This window comes from Herpailurus yagouaroundi, unplaced genomic scaffold (assembly GCF_014898765.1).
Source record: "Herpailurus yagouaroundi ecotype Mexico unplaced genomic scaffold, PumYag 210, whole genome shotgun sequence".
In the NCBI taxonomy this organism is placed as follows: domain Eukaryota; kingdom Metazoa; phylum Chordata; class Mammalia; order Carnivora; family Felidae; genus Herpailurus; species Herpailurus yagouaroundi.
Genome location: NW_024412441.1, coordinates 28,278,701 through 28,297,985, shown reverse-complemented (window position 1 = coordinate 28,297,985; position 19,285 = coordinate 28,278,701). Strand labels below are relative to the sequence as shown.

The 19,285-nt window shown below is 50.0% G+C and overlaps 1 protein-coding gene across 3 annotated transcripts in view; it reads left to right on the top strand.

Moving 5' to 3' along the window:
- Nucleotides 1-19,285, top strand: part of EDAR (ectodysplasin A receptor) — an 88,476-nt gene that overhangs the window by 43,212 nt on the left and 25,979 nt on the right. For all 3 annotated transcript variants that reach the window (XM_040454168.1, XM_040454166.1, XM_040454167.1), the window contains exons 2-4: nt 15,277-15,345; nt 16,074-16,196; nt 16,975-17,156. In XM_040454168.1, the coding sequence (XP_040310102.1) occupies nt 15,295-15,345; nt 16,074-16,196; nt 16,975-17,156 (356 nt within the window). In that variant the 5' untranslated portion in view covers nt 15,277-15,294. The remainder of the gene's footprint in view (nt 1-15,276; nt 15,346-16,073; nt 16,197-16,974; nt 17,157-19,285) is intronic.

The window sequence follows — 19,285 nt, the reverse complement described above, 5'->3', positions numbered from 1 at the left end:
ACCAGTCTCTGTCTCAGGACCATCACTGGCAGAGGATAATGCCCCCTATGGCAGACCCAGCTGGGCTACTGGCACTCAGCCCAGGCCTGGGGCAGCACTGGCTGGATGGCAGCCAACCCTGTCCTGCAGGCCTGTGATGCCCTGCATAGCACACACTGTACATCCTCTCAGAAGGGAGACCCTGAGAAGCCCCTGGCCCATCTCCATGGCCTAGAGAGCAGACACCAGCACCCAGGACGCACAGGGCTGTTCTTCCACATACCAGCCCAGGAAAATACACCATAGTCTTGGCTCAGAAAATCTTGTTCAGAGAGCAGGCACTCCCAAGCCTGTGGTGGCTCTCCTCACCTTGATTATGGATCACCTAGACTAGTTGCTACCTGTCTCAGCTGGGGCAATGTACTACTTTCAGTTGCCTTTAAAAAAGGATACTCAACACTTCCGCAGTGACTCCAGCTCCTGCTTTTTGAAGAAAGGCACAGGGTAGGAGCATGAATATAGCATGATGACAGCCATCTACGTCATATTCATGTGTAACTTAACCACATGAGGAATGAATGAAGCCATCAAGAAGAGGTTTCAGTCTCTACACCAGTGACCCCCGGGCGCTGAGGGACACAAACCCCTCACTCTCCCCGAGGGCTTGTCAGACCAGCTTCGACTGGGGAACACTTGATAAGCCTATAAGGGGCCTTTGGTAGTTCATCCTCCCCCAGGCTCACCTGTTACTGTGCTTGAAGAAAGAACAGAAAAAAAGAGTCCTCTTTCAAACCGGTAGAACAGGACCCCGAGTTTAACAGGAAGGATCCAAATGTACAAGTTGCTTGCTTAATGGTGGGACTCTACTTCAGGGTAAGGGGCCTCCCAGGGGTTACCGGGCATGCATTCTTGGCCCTGTACTGTCCGGGTCACCAGCCCACAGAAACACCACCTGTGCTAGGCCATTTCCATGTCAGGAGACTAAGGACTAAGGTGGGAGGAGTGGCTGATCCCAGGATCAAGGGCAGGGAAACGATCCATATGCTCAGGAACAAACAAACTCAGACTTCAAAGACTGGGCACATGAGGATGTCTGTGTTGCTGCTGGTAGGTTTTCTCAGTGCCCGCCTATCCAGGCTCTCAGGGCATGAACTCTTCAAGGGAGTCCAAACTCCTGCAGGAGCACCCAGGAGTTAAGCATCCGTGGAGCTGGCGCGATGTTGAAAGGGGAGAGGAGATAACAGGAACTCCCCGGAACCACACAGCTCCAGGCATCTTCAAGGGCGCCCCCCCCCCCCCGTGGAAGGGGAATGCAGTCTCACTCATCACAACAGGCCTACTCACTGGGGCTGCCAGTGGGGGACACAGACAGACTGCTGGCTTCCCAAAGAACCATCCAGCTCTCACAGGCCTGCAACAGTTAGATGAAGCCCAGTCCACCTTGCACCGACCCCAGGTTCCTTTACTGACTTGCCTCTCTCACCCTGTCCACTCCCCTCTCTCTCTGTGGCTTCCTCTGTGGCTCCTGGGACCCCTGTTCCTAGGCTGAGCAGAATGGTAGGAAGTGAAGCAAGTCTGGGTTTATGCCTAAGCTCTCCCACCTCTGTCTGTGTGACCTCAGGCAAATCACTGAGACCTCTCTGAGCCTCCATTGACTCACAAATTAAATGAGGAATAGCAAGTGCCTATCTTGCAATGTTCAGAGGATTAAAAAAGAGTGTGTGTACGAACAGACCTGGTGCTGGGTATGCCCTCCATAAATACTCTCAGGAGTATTGTCCTAAGAGGACATCTTCCCGCAGCAAACACATCTGGGGGCTCTACTCCCTAAACATAATGCCTGAAGAAACCTTTCTCTTAAGCCCTGGCTGAGTTTTCATCAGATAAGGGGCACAGGAAAGGCCACTGCTTTCTCTAACTAGAAGAGAACCTTTGAGTGGGGGAACCTTGCCTTGAACCTACTGATAACCCCACACCCACCATCTAGCCCTGTCTCCCACTCCCCTGGACACACACATTCATTCCTAGTCTGGGAAGAGGTCCCAGCCTTTCAGGTCCCCAGGACCACAGTGTCCTCAGAAGTGAGGGCCACACACATGCACTGTGATTGCTTTTTCTCTGAGCCAGTTCTGTGTGACATCTTAGGACAGAAGAATTTTGTTGAGGATGGTTATTTGTCATGGCAAATATACCAGCAATCTTTCTGAAGTGACTGGAAAGCACTGTTGATTCAGCTCTGGGCAAATGCTGTCATTTTTCTTGTGCTTCGACTCTTCCCTTTTGGCCATATGCTCAGGCTGGTGTGGAAGGGGCAGTGGGTTTTATCTGTGGACCCTCACAACTGGTGTATAGCATCTCTGTGGCAGGCCCCAACAGAGTTGGGGGGCTTGCCAGGATGGAGGGGTCATGTGGAGCCCCTCAAAGGGAGCAGCTCAATGGAAGCAGTGTGGAAGCTGCCAGATGGTGCCTTCCAGGCCCCTCTGGTGACAAGTGAAAGTGGCTGCAACCATAAGTCCTCCTCTGGATGTGTCTAGATCAGACTTAGACCAAGACCAGGAGCAGCCCCATTTGGAACCTGTCTGATGTTTTAGTCACCTACACCAGATGTGTGGTCAGGACTGCCCAGGTCCAGGAAACAACCAAAAACCACTTTTAAAACATAATCTTTGGGGCTCACTGAGTTAAGCGTCTGACTCTTGGTTTCAGCTCGGGTCATGATCCCCTAGTTCATGAGTTTAAGCCCTGCGTTGGGCTCCATGATAATAGCTCAGAGCTTGGAACCTGCTTCAGATTCTGTCTCCCTCTCTCTCTGCCCCTCCCCTGTTTATATGCTCTCTCTCCCTCTCAAAATAAATAAATAAACTTTTAAAAACATGTAATCTTACAAAAAGAAATCGAACGAATGAACATCATGGTGTTTCAATACATGGGGTATTATTCAGCATTACAGAGGAACTGGCTCTCACAGCCCGGAGAAACCACAGTAATTACACTCAGTGAAAGAAAAGCCAGATACAAAGAGCCCATGTGGCATGACTGCACTCGTGAGAGCTGAAACAAGCAGAACTCATCTGGAGTGATCAACAGTGGCCCAGCAGGGGTAGGCTAATGGCAAAGGGCTGCATGAAGACCTTTGGGAAGTATCACAATTGGGTGCTGGTTACATGGTATATACTGTATTGAAATCACTACCTGTGCCCTGGAAGCATGAGGATTTTACTGTGAGTGAATTATACCTTAAGAAAGCTGATTGTTTTTTTAAAAGTAAGAACAATAAGGACATAAAAATATGTGCCATTAACCAGAACAGTAAGCCATCAGTTCTTAGGAGACATGCAGACTCTGAGAACACAGCTTTAATCATTTTGAACTCTTCCCCATTGGATGTGCCTGTCCACATGTGGGCCATAACGTGTGCAGCACATCACATGTGTGCGATGATGGAGCGCACTGCCTCAGAAGCGGCTTCTCTCTTGCTCTGTGCCTAACTGCACATGGATGTTGTATGATGGCACTGTTAGGTTTTGCTGCAGAAGATGAATAGAACAGAAGGCCTAATTGCCTTCATCTCCAGCATCTGTCTGAGGCTCAGGGCCACCAGAGAGCCCGAAGTGCAAAGGCCAAGTATGGCCACCTCCTTAGTGAAAGGCCCTCTTATCTCTCTGGGCTCAGACTTCAAAGAGAGGCATGGAGGGTAGAGCGGATGGGGGTGCTATGGGGGTGGAGACACGGGGGAGCCGCATGCCCTTGGCCTGCCTTCTGCACACCCTCAGCTCACCTTTCCTTTCAGACACCCGTCTGGGAGGCCCCCCTGTCCCGCCTCCGCCACCCAAGTGGGAGCCGTCTCAATTACCCACAATAACCATCCTCAGAGAGCAGCAGGCTGTCTGAGGGCCCCTCGGGGGCAAATAATAATAGCAACAATTTTTAGATCCTTCTTGCCTCATTGCTTGCCACGGCTTTGTAGCTAATTTAGGATCTATTGATCCCAGTGCCAATAAGTGGTTTATCTCCTTCAACTTCCTTTACTTAAAGGATATCTTCAGCGTCAAATTAATGTCTTTTACTTGGCCGACAGGGCTTGGGATTCTCATAGTGTCTCTTCCAGTAATTGTTTATTATGTTCTCATTTTGGTTGTGCTGTTAGGTAAAATTTCATGTTTCAGATACATCTGTGCATCAAGCCTCACCTCCATAACACAGTGAACAGTTTTAAGGTGCCAATGCTCTGCTCTCTAGTGGATCTTGACACACAAAGAATGGCCAGATTTGGGGGTGATGGGATGGGCTGAAAGTGTTGCTTTCCAAATATCTCTGAGCTGGTGAGAGCAAAGAAACAAGGACTATGAGCTGTGAGAAACCTGGCACAGTAGCCCCTTGGCAGAAAACAAGAAAGAGATCTTGATTTTGTCAGAATGCAGTTCAGGAAGTAGCTCATTTGTTGCTTGGAGAAGAGGACAGAGCAGTGACCTGGAGGGAATGCCCTACAATGTTCAGTGGCCCCAGTGGGACACATACCTCCTCAAGCCTCAGTCCATGCCCATCCTCTTTCCTCTCCCTTTCCATGTATTCCTGGCTAACCACTGGCCATTCTTCCTTGCCTGGGTCTGGGCAGGCTTTCCAACTTCCCGCATCCACCATATTTTGAGACAGTACCAGGGCAGGGACTGTGACAATTTGTTTGTTCAGCCTGGTCCAGAGTAGGTATCTAATTAATATTGTATGCATGGATGGATGGCTGGAAAGGATAGCTGGACAGATGGGTGGATGGATCAATGGAAGGACAGATTAGACAAATAGAAGGATGGATGGCATGCATATTGAAGGCTGGACAGTGGCTGGTACTATGTCTCAACAAAATTTCATGTTTATATGTTTATATAAAAGCCCTAGAAAAACTTGGTTATGTAATTTAAGGCAATACATTCGAGTTACAGTAACCTTCCTGATTTCACCCTAAAAATGCCTTCTGTCGATTTGGGGAAGGCAATAAAACAGGGACTCTTTTTAAAGCTTCACCTGGCTTTATCACTTCTACAAGATCCTTTCAGCTTTGAGGTATTAAATGAAATAGAAATGAAACTGTGAGCACATATCTTTACAGCAGGAGCTCCGGATAAGGATAATTGCTCTCCCTCTGAACTTTCCAGATGTGTATTTTCTGGCCATGTTATTTTCATGAGGCAGCCATCAAGACTGCAGTAGCATGCAAGTGCCATGTTCTGTTCCAAATGCAGGGGAGAGCTTCCCTCCTCTTTTGGGCTCTAGCCCCAGCTCTCGCTGCACAAATGCAGAAGCACCTGCTTAATAAGGTAATTAGTATTCTAAGAAGCCCGGGCCTAGTCTGACAAACAATAATAATAATTTTGGTGTTTAGGGAGTGTTCTTAGGCCATGGCTGTCTACAGCACTTCATAAACAATTACCATCAGCACTGGTTTCTACGTAGGAAAATGAAAACTGACAGGAAAGGGTAAGTCAAATAGAAAGATCTGATGAACAGATCTGGTGAACAGAAATGTCCAAAATGCTGATTTTCCTTGCTCTGTGCTGCCTTTCCTGATTCTGCTGCTGAAGAGTGAAGGCTCCCCACAGAATCTGGAATAGTTCAATGCACTTATTTGTATTAGTAGTGATGCTTCAAAGAAAAAGCTAGAATTATCAAAAATAAATGTCATGTGCTGTTTTTATTTGTGCAAGAATGTCTGTTTCCTGAGTATTATTTCAGTTAAAACTTAAACCTTGGGGACTCTCATTTTCAACCTTCAACTCAAATCAGCAGAGCCTTTATCAGCAGAGCCCCCTGAGGGTTCAGCTGCAGACAGATCTCCTGTGCAGGGGGTTGGTGGGCTGTGTGTGGCTTTGCCAGCAGAGCAGGTAGACTTCCTTGGGCCTTTGTACCCAGCTGTCCCTCTCCATTGCCTCCCCGTGCCTGCCCCAAAATTCTGGGAACACGGAGGTAGCTCCTCCTGCTCCCCCTTGAGAACCCAACAACCCTGTGTTCTGTTAACTCTTTTACAGTATAGCTATTAGATGAACATCTTCTGACCAAAGCCCCCAGTGGCCTCTCACCCAGGCTAGGTCACTGCAGGCTGACCTGAGAGGCAAAAGGTGGAGCCCTAGACTGTCCCAGGGGTGAATTCTAGTGGATGGAGCCTGGTGGCCCCTGAGCACAGTGCCTCCAACAGACAAGGAAAGATCTTTGACCTTAGAAAAAATTGTTTTGTATACCCACACATGCATGCATACGTATGTATACATATATATACAATATATGATGTGTATATGTTTTCAATCAAAATCACATTGTTGAGAGAATATATGGACATTGGTGATGCTGGTGAAGGTCAATTTCCCTGTCATGGCCCTGAAACCTTCACCTCGGACCTCTAAGTGCAGATTTCTCAGGGCAATGGTCAAGAACAGAGACTGGCCCTTTAAAACCCTCATGCGCTGTGATTTAAAGCTCTAAGACACCCCGCTGCACTGCATTGCAGGGACTTCTTTCAACCTTCCTTCTCTGTCCCTCTGAGATTCTGCTTTTGAGCTTTGGGAGGCAGGGAGGCACCTGTCAGTCTTGGCAAGACATTAGCACCTCTGCCCCTTTTCTTGTGCTGTCCCTGACCCCTGGCTGCACTTTCCTGGGCAGGGCAGCCCAGTAGTCAGGCCCTGTGTGGCAGGGTTGCCTGCCCAGCCAGAGTGGCTAAGAACAAGACAGGCCATTTAATTTGCAGGCTTGTGCAAAATGGAAATGGGGTGGGGGGGGGCAGTCTCCTTTAAAAATCACTAAGAACTTCAAGATGGCAAGCTCAGGGCCCTTCCTATGGGCTGGTGTGACAGCAAGGTCCTCATTCCCTGCTGCAATGGGATGGACGGTCCCAGGATGTCTTGTAGGCCTTCCAGTGAGACTGACTTGACTCAAACAGAAATGAAAGACAATGAGCTCACCTCTTCACAATGTAGCATTAATTAGTATGATCCAACTGGGATGGGGGATGGGGGGGGTTGCTTCCTGAGAGCCATAAGTCACATCAAATGGAAATGTTTTCAGCTGCTCTTATAATGACCTCCACAGGCTCCTGGAGGGTGAGTGAATCTGTCTCTGTTGGTGGCAAGTGGAGGCCTTTCCGGGGGAGTCTGGGGAGCAAAGGAATCCTGTGGATGAGTGGGGAGGAGGCCACCAGCAGCCTTCCCCCGGGCATTCTTCTGCGGGAGGGGAGAGTGTGGGAGGCCGGGGAGAAGAGGGTAGTGTTGGGTGGGCAGGGAGTGGGGAGCCACCTCCCCAGAACACAGGCAGCTGCCAGTGCCTTGCCTCTCCACAAAGCGCTTGTGCTGAGGACCAGGGTGGGCTGGCCACAGACCTCACCATCTCTGTCTCCTGTCCCCCATCCTGCGGTGTGGGTCACAAGGACAACACTGTGCCCGGGGGGCCCGTGGGACCTCTGTCCCCAGTCACTGCAACCAGATGAGGATGAGGGCAAACAGTCAGCCATCACCGCCTTCTGAGAATTCTCTGGCAAGTGAGCATGCTGTAGAGGTGGAAGGGGCCAGGAACAAGAGGGACCCATGCTCTACATGCTTTGAAAGGTAACTCAGAAGCCCTCATTCCTACAAAGTCTTCCCCAGCCCAACTGCCTCCACCCCTTCCCACAGATTCAGGGCAGACAGTGCCTGAGGTGTGGCTCTGGGGCTTATACCACCTTCCCAGAGAGAAGCAGCCTTTAAGGGAAAGGCAGCATCTTCATAGGTCCAGGGCAGTCAGATGGAGCTGGGGGGAGGGGATGGCAACTGGATCAAGAAGGTAAAGCCACCGAGACTCAACTGTCTGCTGTATCTGGTAGTGACTCTCTGTATTCCAAAGGTGATGACTAAAATGGAGCACAGCCTCCTTCCTGCCATAGTGCTTGCCGGACCCCTGGAGGCCACTGTGATGACAGGTGTCCACTGTAGCAGAGCTAGCCCCCTGAGGGCAAAGGTCATCCCAAAGGCAAACTGCTGTAGGGAAGGAAAACTTTTACCTTCTTCCTTTCTCAGTTCTTTGGCTGGTCTGATAAGTAAATTGATGGAAGACAGATTAATCGGGGGGAAACCATTTAATTTTGTACCTATAAGAGTGCATAAAAATATGGGACTCGAGTGACCAAAGCAAGCAGCTTTGTACCTTTTAGACAGAGAAATGGTAAATTAATGAGGAATTGACAAGACAAGGAAGTCTGGGCTTGGGGTGGTAAAGGAGTGAAGCAGTACAGGGTTTGTATACACAGCCTTCTCAGCCCTGAATTCCCAACTCTGGCAATGAGGATGTATCTACCTCCAGGTGCAAGGGCACCTTTCACATGGGAGATTTATGTCCTGCTTTGAGGGGGACAGAGGAGGGTCAGAGTGTCCTTCTTGCACCAGCTGTTTCTTGAGTAACTTAAAATATGCCATATGCGAAAGTGGCATATTTAGTGGTGGCCTGCCCTGAACCCCATTATAGCCAGCATGAAGCTAGACCCGAGGGAGTGGCCCTTAGAAATGCAAGAAGTGGGCTGAAGTTTTGTGTCATTGTGTGTGTTGTATCTGTGTCCCAGGCAGATGAAGATGCAATGGGGCAGGGACCTTTCTGTCTCTCACCATCCCCAGGGTCTCTATACACAGTAGCAGCTTGTGGTCACTGTTGAATGAATGAATGAATGAATGAATGAATGAAAGCAAAGGAATCCCAGTGTCTAGCACACAGTCCTGGGCAGGGTGAGGCTAAAGACAGCATTCATTACTTGGGAGAGGGTCAGAATTTAAGGAGGGAGAGACCCAGAAGAAGCCCTTTCCTGGGTCTGCCAAGGGGACTCAAACACAGCCTGAGTACAAAGTCACTGGGAGGTCACAGGACCCACACTTCTCATGTTTTCATGTGTGCACAGAGCACCCAGGGAGCTAACTGAAAAGCAGATTCTGATGCTGCAGGGCTGCAAGGGGTCTGAGATTCAACACTGCAGCCGGGTGGTGCTGCAGCTGCCCCAGAGATCCCACCTGGGCAGCAAGGTTGGATGGACACTGCTCTTAGTGGCTTCCTGCCTGCTGATTTTACTTTATTTCCACCTTACCTGAATATCCAGGCAAACCTCAGACTTGGAGGCGGGCCCAGTCCACACGTGGCTATGTGAAGGGAAACTGCTCCCACTCACTGGTGTCCGAAGCTCGGCAGTCACAGGCAAAGGGATGAGCTAGCAGTGGCCTGAGGACCATGGACAACCTCTTCCCCCTGTGATGCTGAAGGCTTTCACACCTCACACGGACTGCCAGTTGTCCAATCCGCAAGGCAAGGCTAGTACCCATGACCCTGACACACAAACACGCAGAATCCTTCTGCTATGCATGCGGTCTTATCAATGGGTGGGAATACCACAGAGAGCTTCTGAGAGTGCGAGGTGGGGTGTCATCTCCTGAGGAGACTGCTACTGCTGTCAGACGAGCAGCAGACTGGGTTCCACCAGCAGGGTCCCCACCTGGAGCCACCAGGCCCTGAGCCCTAACAAGTCACAGAACCTTCCTGAGCCCCTGCTCTTGGAACACGAGAGCCCTGCTATCTAATGATGCTTGTAGGAAGCAGTGTAGGAGACAGCGTTTGAGACTGTCAATTGCTATTAAGGAAGATGGCATTATTGTTCTTTCTAAGCCACTCATGCAGATGGCAGTAACTCCCAACCATCCCCACAGTAACTCAGAGCTAAGAAAGTCAAACCCCCTCCCACAGCCTGAGATGCTGTCACACAGTGGTCACTGTGACCTCTGTTTCTTAAGAACACTGTCACTTTTAACTTTCGTGGTGTTGCCAAACCCACTCAGGACTGTCACACTTGGGGTCTCCTGGATTCCTCACAACAATGACTCAGTTGGAAAGGGGGCTGAAATACTCCATTTTTATAGAGAATGTGTGCTGCTCCCTGAGGGGGTCATACCAAGCAGGACAAGAAAGCAAAACCTCCTAAGGATGGCCCCTAAGGGAGCCCACAGTCCTGCAAACCTTGTCATTCCCTTAGAATAAAAAAAAAATTTGCCTACATCGTGGGTACCCTGGAACATGTTTACTTACATACAGCAGGGCAGTGGTGAGCAGTGGGGGCAGGCTGTGGGGACAGACTGCGTAGATTCAAATCCTGGCTCTGCCTGACCACTGCACAGCCTTGAGCAAGTTACACAGCTTCTCTGTGCCTTGGCTTCTGTGTGAGCAAATGGAGTTGTAGAAGTTCCCACCAGCTCAGCAGTGGTGAGGATTAGGTGGTTATACAGGCTGAGGTGCCCACCCGGCCTAGTGTCTGGGAGGTACTCAGTACTCTAGAAGTGCTGGCAAGGAGGATGGTGGATCCTGTATGCCGACACCAGTAAATGAGGTTGAGGAGATGGGTGCACCTGGCCTCAGGGAGTGAGTGAGCACAGGCTGTGCTGCTGGAGAAGCCCGAGGCAGTGGGTTGGCACAGTCTGGCATGTGGAGTCCCTGCACCCTATGCCCAGGTGGGGACCCGGTGCCAGGGTCTTGGGCTGTGTGGGCCTGTGAGTCCCTCCCAGGGAGGCCGCAGTTCTGCCATTCCCCGTAGCCTCTCTGTGCACATGGTCCTGCTTCACGCACAGCTAAATGCATGGGTCTCACTTCCTGGCTTCTCTGGAACACCTGTCATGAGCAATTTATATCCAAACAAGCACTTCTTCTTCACCTCTCAAGTTAACTGCATTTAGAGGTGAAGCCGTGTGCTGGAATGTGGTGTCTCTTCCTTACTTTCTATCTTGAAATAATTTCCACCTTACAGAAAAGTTGCAAATGTTCATTATTGTTTTTGCCAGATGTGGTGTCTGTTGGCCCCTGGTTTCCTTCCCTGTGGGCAAAGAAGGATGTGCTTCCCCATCTGCAGGAACCCTGGCTTTCTCTTGAGTTCCAGAAAGTCTCCTTGAGCAAAGGAAGTGATCCAACGGTCTCCAGCCTGGCACTTATCTATCCAGAGAAAAGAAGGCACCTGAGAATGGGGTCTCCACCCCTCCTTGAGGCCTAGACCAGGGCTTTTTCTCATGAACAAGTCCTTGTCCACATGACAGCAAGAGATGGACCAATAGAACTCAGGCTGCCTTGACACTGTGACAGCCACGTCTCTCCCTTGCTCAGCTATTTCTCACAAGCTCAACTCATGTGTGCTGCTGCCAGAGGCTGCCTCCTCTTGGAGGCCCTCCAGGTTCTACAATGTGTTCACAGTTGTGACATCTCCCACCTGTGTTCGTTCCAACTCAGGAAGAACTTCACATGCCTCCCACGCACCCAGCAGCCAAACGGAGACCTGGGTCAACTTGGTGCTCTGTTTCCTTAGTCCTGGCCCCTCCAGGCCCTCCTCTCCACCCTCTGACCCCCTAAGGCCAGGCCACCATCAGCATCTTTCAGGCTTCCTCCCTCCTGCCTTGTCCTGTCTAAGCCAGTGGTTTTCAGATTACTGATCATGTCCCAGTGATGGTTTTCCTGATCGCTGTCTTGGGCTACAACCACTGCCATTGTTCTGTTGGAATAAAAATAGTAGGATGGAGTAGATCACAGTCCATTGTGTTCGGTAAGTATAAATATTGTTTCACGTGCTTTGGGGCGTGTGTGTGTGTGTGTGTGTGTTGGGTGGCATTACGACATACACTTCTTGCCAGAGTTGGCCTCTTCTGTCATTGCAATGGCAAGTTGGTCCCGCCACTCTCTCATTGCATCGCACAGCCTTTGTGTGAGACCCATAGCAACCTGATGATGTCATCTGACCTCATGCTCAGCCCTCTGGTCCAGCCTACTTCCACTTCCTAGGAGACCTTTTTCCCACCTCTTTCCAAGCGAACTTTTACCTACTCTTTAGGACCTACGTGAGACTGCCTGCCCCGATCTCTTCAAAAATGGATCAGGTGCCTCTGAGGGTGCAAGCCAGCTGCCCCTCCAAAGCTTCTTCTCAGTCAGTGGTCTTCATGGGTGGCTTCAATTAGCAACTGAAATGGCCATGGTGAGAGTGTTTATTTTACTAAAATAGTCAAACACTGCAAATCAGACACCTTCCCTGCACACCACAGGATGCCCTGAGCATCTTGGACCTCTAGACCCCAACGTGTGGGTGACCATCTGGCCCCTTCACTCTCCAGTCACCTGGAGAGCAGGAGGTGGGCCTCATTCTGTGAGCCCCCCAGCTCTAGCCCAGGACTGGAGCGCCTTCGTAGTTTTGAACAACATCCCAGAGTTGATATATCTCAGCTCCATCCAACCCTCCTGGTTAATAAACCACAAGCTTCTTAAGGGCCACACCTCTGAGAGCCATCCTGAATCTTCTGGTTTTGTGTTAAGCACCAAGCTCTCCCAGGAGCACTGTGAAGCAGGGTCCCAACCACTGTTCCCAGAGCATCCTTCCAGCCCAGGTCTCCAGAGGTCAGCCTGCTTGGTGTTAGCCAAAGTCTTGCCATAAAGTGAGGATGTTATAGGGAAACCATGTGCCAGAAATGCCGAGGCTGGAGCTAAGGTCGTGGTCACAGCAGGGGAGGCTAAGTTCAAGTTTGGGAATACAAAGGCCTCCCTTCCTCCCCATATGAAGTAGGCATTCATCTTATGCCTGTTTTATGGATAAGGGAACTGAGGCACTGAGAGGCTACATAACTTGCCAAGATGTGATTCAGCCCTTGCTCTTAATCACTACCCTTTTTTTTTCCTATTTGGTTAACAGCAGGTCTGGGACTGCAGGCTGAGGTCACAGAATGGAAAGGAAACAAACAGGCCAGTAATCCTAGCCACACTCGCCTCTGCATGTGGGCCCACAGTTCCAGCCTGTTCTCACTGACCCTTGAGTTAGAGCTTGTGCTGGGGTGGTGAGAGCTAAGCCAGAGCAGTGCCTGGGGAGGGGTCAGAGGTCCACAGTCATCAGCTGTTGTTTCCATTGTAGTGTTGTTGTTCTAGGAGGATATGGTGCTGAGGAAGGAACAGTAGACTCCGTGGAAGGGAGGAGAAGCAGTGAACAAGGGCTGGGTGGGCAGAGCTTTCCTGAAAAGGGCTCACCTGGCCATGGGTCTCCATGCTATCATGAAAGTGGCCACAGGCCCTAAGAAACAAAATCGTGGCCATGAGACTGGGTGGTGGCTGGATTCACCTGTGGGAAGAGATGTTTTGGGGACACCTCCATTTCTCCATCACTGTTGGAGCTATAGGCGCTCAGCTCCCTCCACTGTCACCTCTGACGGCTGGCGGGCAAGGGTGCTGCCCTGATCAGGGCACTGGGGGTCCCCAAAGTAAAAACCAGGAGGTCACTTCTGGGAACAGCTTGGGCCCCACCTGCTCCCAGGCCAGGCCAGCTCCCACGTGCAGAGCTTCAAGGGAAGTCAGACCTTGGAAATGGAACCCTAACCAGAGGGCTGCCCTTGCCTTCCTCCCCCCACCCCGTTACCTTCTTTGAGAACTGGTAATCGTGGCATAAATGCATCCAACACGACAGACTTTGTTTTGCCTTGTGTATTTGTTTTTCTTTTCTGTCTTCTTGGGTTGGCCTGGGAACATCTTTAACGAGCCTTTCAATAAATGCTCTAGGTTGACACTCCGGTGCACCCAGCCCAGCCCTTCTCAGTATTTACAGGGAAGCCCTCCCAGGCTCAGCTATAATTGGAAGTCAATTACATTAGAAACCCTTAGTATTGTTCTTGGAAGGCCTCCAGGGCTGCAGCTCTTCTGGGAAGAGCCGCTGCCCCGTCTGTAGACCCAGTGCAAACCCATCTCTGCTACCCACCATCCTGAAGCAAAGGCTGGGCTGCCACCATCATGAAGCTGGGGTGGCAGGCAGGGAGTTGGTTCCTAAGATCTGGTTGGGACTTTGTACCTTACCCTCCCCACCTGGCAGGACTGCAGGTGGGGCCTCCCTCTGCCTCCCTCCCTGCCTGTCCCAGCTTGCTCCATTGCTAGAAGGAAAACACCCAGAAGTTCACTGCTGGGGTGGCTGGGTGCTTTAATCTTGCCTCAGTTCATTTAGTGTGTCTCAAAAGTAAATGTGGCACTGAATTGCAAGACAGCAAGCGTGGTAGAAAGAGAGAAGAGGCAGCTTTTGTATCTCTTCAAGAGATTCTGGAAACCTAAGCCTTCCCCAAAGCCTCCCTACCAATGTTATTCACAAGTGAAGACACCTCAAAGTAAGCAGGGACAAGATGCTGGAAAGAGCCAAGCCCCCCAGGGCCCTGCCCCATTCCCCTTACTGACACAGTAGTAGCCAGTGGGCCCCTGTCTCTGGAATCACCCTTGGGACATCCTTCTCAGCCTGTTCTCAGAGTAATCAGATGCTTCTTCCCAAAGTGAAATGTCTTTATTGCCTTTTTTCCTGGTCACAAAGTTCACATCATTCTGACACTAGGAAATGTGTGGAAAGGGAGCGTTCCCCATAACCCACCACAGTCCATAGTCATTCCCACCCTATTTCACTCCTGCCAAAAAAAAATCTTTATTGAAAATTTAGTGAATATCACTCCAGACCTACTTCTGTGTATCACGTCCTATGTCTTTGTATAGTCAGGCTCCCAGGTAAGACTGCTTTCAGTTAGAAACACAGGCCTCCCAGTCTGAAAATGGAAAAGTGAAAAACAATACCTCCTCCTTCAAAGCAGTGGATTAATTTAGCAGTTGGTGAAAGCATCTAAACACCTGGGCTGTAGCCACCCTCTGTCTGTTTAGTGGCTGTGTGGCCCTGGGCATGTCACTACCCTCTCTGGGCTTCAATTGTTTCAGCTATAAAATTAAGTGGTTGGACTCATGCACTGAGTCCTTAATCACTCTGACAACAACTGTTCTTAACAGAGACAAGAAGAGTCTGACTGTGGGGCAGGGAGAGAGGGCAGAGGGCTTGGGGGAGAGGCTATCCTGCCACCATCTCCAGGACTGCTCTGGAGCCAGAAGGTCAGGACCAGCCCTGAGTACCCCTTCACACACTGTGTAAAGCCAGGCTTCCTCAGACTCTGTGAGCAGGTGAACCATCCGCCATTGCCCTGGCTTCCATAATTGGCTCTCAGTGCACTCTGGACCTTTCGTCCTTGGTGGGGGGGGGGGGGGGGGATACTGGGAGGGCCATGGATGGAGTCAGTCCAAGTGGCCTGGGGCTCAGCTTAAAACCTGCCTTTTCTTTTAGGGTGCATTCATTTCCTGCCTCGCTTGCAGGGAGGCCCCTCACACTCAGTGGGACATGGTGGAGGCAGCCAGACTGAGGGTGGGGGCTGGGGCTGTGGCCAGCCAGTGCTGGGGCAGCTCAGGCCCTGCAGGCACCGGGGTGCCATGAAGTGTGTCTTTCAGGCAAGGCCCCAGGAGAAGATGGCCCACGCGGGAGACTGCAAGCAGATGCCCTGGCTCCCTGTCCTGGTGGTAAGTACACCCTCACCCTGCGGAGCACCTGCAGTGTGGCCTGGGAGAAGGTTCAGTGGGAGCTCCTTCACCTTCCACACTGCTGTAGGCCAGTCCCTTGGCCTCTTACACCTCAGTTTCCACAGCTGTGCAGTGGGATTAATGCTAACGGCACCTGCTTCACCAGGCTCTTTTGAGAGTGCAAAGCACTGAGCAGCACCCGGTCCAAATCAGACTTCTCCTCAGTAGCTTCCTTTCTAGGGGTCTTTAAATGCTTCCTTGTGTTGCAGTCTAGGTAACCCAGTGCCTATGTGGTGAGCACCATGCCTGTGGTCCTATAGCTGAGAAAGATCCAGGCCCCCATCATGGGACTCCCCAAAGAGGAGAGGCTGCATGTGACTGAAGCCTGCCCTTCTAGAGGCTCCAGGAAGAGGGCTGCCTCATCCATAACCTTAGAGAGGCTGGAAGCAAGATTTCATGGGTGAAGAGAGTTTGGAGCAGGCCTCAAAGATGGGATGGAGTTTTGATGGAGGGGTAAAGGAGATGCAGGAGTGAGACCAGCTGGTGGGAAGCGGGTTGGCCTGCCCAGTTTATTAGTTGCAGTTTCTAGGATTTGGTACCACATGAGTGGTAGCAGGCCCCCACACCCAGACTCCTTCCTCTGCAACACGTGCATGGGGTGCGCACACCTGTGTCTCCAAGGAGGCACAGAGGCCAAAAGGACCCCCTTTCTTGTGGCTTTCCCAAAGGTGTCACTGCTGTGTTCAGCCAGAGCAGAATACTCCAACTGCGGAGAGAATGAGTACTACAACCAGACCACGGGACTGTGCCACGAGTGTCCCCAGTGTGGCCCAGGAGAGGAGCCCTACCTGGTAAGGCCCCTGCTGGCTGTGCCTGGGCCTGGCACTCTCTATCACATGAGTGTTGCCCTCATCTGTGTCACTCTACTTGTGGTTCCTAAACTAAATCAGGCTAGTCGTCTATAGTCCTCAGATGTCACAATTAAAGGGTTGAAGCAGCAGTGAGCACAGAAACGGTGTCTCCCTGGCAAGGGAGATGGCCGAGCACTTGTTACAGATTTCTGAGGACCTGTTTTTAGTTTTTTAGAGGATGATTACTTTCCTACTCTTCTTTGATCAAATAGGTTTCAAGCCATCTGGATTGGAGGATGACTGATGTCCTCCAGGAATGGCATACTGATTCCTGAGTGCTGCAGTGCCCCTCTTCTTTGGGAAAGCCTCATTATGTTCTTCTGTTAAGTGCTGATCAAAACACCCACAGTGTCAGCATTCACGGTTCTTGTACAGAGCTGAGGACATCAGATGCCACAGGCTGCATCACTGGCAGGTTATCCCTTTAGCTGGCTGCCTTTATTCAGAAACCCTTGGGAGAGGGGCAGTGTCTAAAGCCTAGAAGCACTGGGGAAAGAAGCTCAGAGTTGGAGATGCAGGGGGGTTGCAGTTAAGGCAGATCAGGAAGCCAAAGCCTAGCAAGAGAAGCTTCTGGAAACAGCTAGTGTGCCCATTGTGCGCAGTGTGCCCAATTCACCCACTGTGCCTGGTGTGCTGATGCCCCCAAGGACTGAAGGCCCAGTCGTGGTGGGTGTGGCTGCTGTACTCACCTGTATCCTCTGTCCGGTTTCTTGGCCAGTCCTGTGGTTATGGCACCAAAGATGAGGACTATGGCTGCGTCCCCTGCCCAGCGGAGAAGTTTTCCAAAGGAGGCTACCAGATATGCAGGCGTCACAAAGACTGTGAGGGCTTCTTCCGGGCCACCGTGCTGACACCAGGGGACATGGAGAATGATGCTGAGTGCGGGCCGTGTCTTCCTGGGTAAGCATGGCCTCTACCAGACCACACCCCAGGACACTTTGTGCAGAAAGCCCTGAATGTGAGCACCTCAGGCTGCAGCGTAGCATCACTCCTGCATTTGCCCATTCTATAAGGAGCAGCTCAGCAGGGAGGAGGGCATGTGTCTGGAGTCAGGAAACACAGGGTCTAGGATGGTGAGTCCCACATCTTTCAGAGGATGGGCAGCCCACCCAGGCTCAGCTTCCAGATCTCTTAAGCGGATGTACATCATAATAATATCTTCTGATGACCCAAAACAAACAAACTTGTTGAATACTTACTATAAGATAACACATGTGGAATGCTTTGGAGAAAAGAAAACTAAAATTCTGATTAAATTTAGTGTTTTTGGTATTCTGGAAAAATCTGAGGGTACATATTCCTATTAAGGAATATGTGAGTCATTTGGTGCCTATAATTCCACCACAATTCTGTTATTTATCAAAAGTTATCCCATAAAAGCAAAGTGAAAATGCAGTTAGTGTGAAAGACAGAAAGATAAAATCTTCCTTCTTACAGGCAGGACACATTAGCAAGTTCTGCCTAGGAGAGCAAAGTGCAATCTTGACACTCAGATCTACCAAGCCACGGCTGTTGCTGCTGCCTCCCTCTAGTGGCCACATAGCACAAGGCTTGCAAGGGTTATAGATAAAACTGAAAGCAGTGACAAAGGCGGCGTGGTAGTAGAGGTGGTACAGGTGGTAGAGGTGGTGTGGTGGTAGTGATGATGGAGGTGGTGATGGTGATGGAGACAGTGGCAGTGATGATAGAGGTGGTGGGGATGATGGAGACAGTGGCGATGGTGGAGGTGGTGATGATGGAGGGAGTGGTGGTGATGATGAGGGTGGTGGTGATAGAGGTGGTGGTGATGGAGCTTATGGTAGTAATGGTGGTAGTAGTGATGATAATGATGGTGGTCATGGTAATAGTGGCATTTTGAATAGCACACTATACTTTGCAACCCATTTGTGCACATTATCTTTCTAGATCTCTGTCTTGGATTAAGAGGAGAAAGAAAACAAGGAGGATATATCCAAACAAGAACACCAGGCATTAGTCTGTAAGAAGAAGGAAGTATAAGGAAGGCATAAAGACCCACCAACTTCAGAATAGATTGAAAGTGAATAACTCTTTAAAATGAGGAGATCTTTTAAAATTACAGAAATTGACTTTAGTTCAAATTTGTGACTGAGAAGCATTGATTCCCGTGGCTTCCACCACCATCTTTCTATTGGGGACCACCCCCCAGCCCTAGTCTCTCCCATTTTCTGTCTTCAGACCTACCTCCAGAGCTACAGACCTTCATTTCCAAATATCTGCTTGACAACTCTATGTCAGTGTCCCTGACACAGAGTATGATTCAAACATATTGGTCAAATTAATAAAGAAAACATGGAATCTTATTACAGAACCTTATTTTTCAATATGCAAAAAATCAGGTAATACACAGGGAAGATATTAGACTATTCTCTTAAAAAATGTGATAAAAATAAAAGTTCTATAGGTGACAGTCTTTAATTTAATTGTTGAGGCTGTTGTGTTGTGGGGGCTCCACCAAAAGGAACATGTTAGGAGAAGCAGAATCAATGCATTCCCACCCAATGGTACAAGCATCCATTAAAGGACTGCTCTGCACAGATGCCATGCTTGAATGAGACAAAGTCAGTATGCTCTTCACATTAGGTGACTAGAACTAGTCTCTGAAAATATATATGCTTCCTGGAACTTCATCTTCACTGGTTTTTATTGGTGCAGATACATAATTCATGAAAGATACACAGAGTTTCACGGATTAACTATAAGTGTGCCAAGGAAAAGTGTGCACACCTTGCCATGCTCACGTTGGAAAGTAAATAACCCTCTTTGCAAAATTTCAACTTATTCTCACAGTCTCTCAGGGTGAGAATCTGACTTTGCATTCACGACCTAGCATAACCGCTTCAGCATTTGTTTTAGTAAACCTGTGAAGTCAGAGCCTACTAGGTAGGCACTAGTGAGGCAAAGAGGAAAGACACTTTTCTGTGAAGGAGACAAGAAAATCAGTAACCACAGCATAGTATGGTAGGTGTACACGGTGTTCTAGAAGTCTGGGAAGGACCCCTCACTTCATG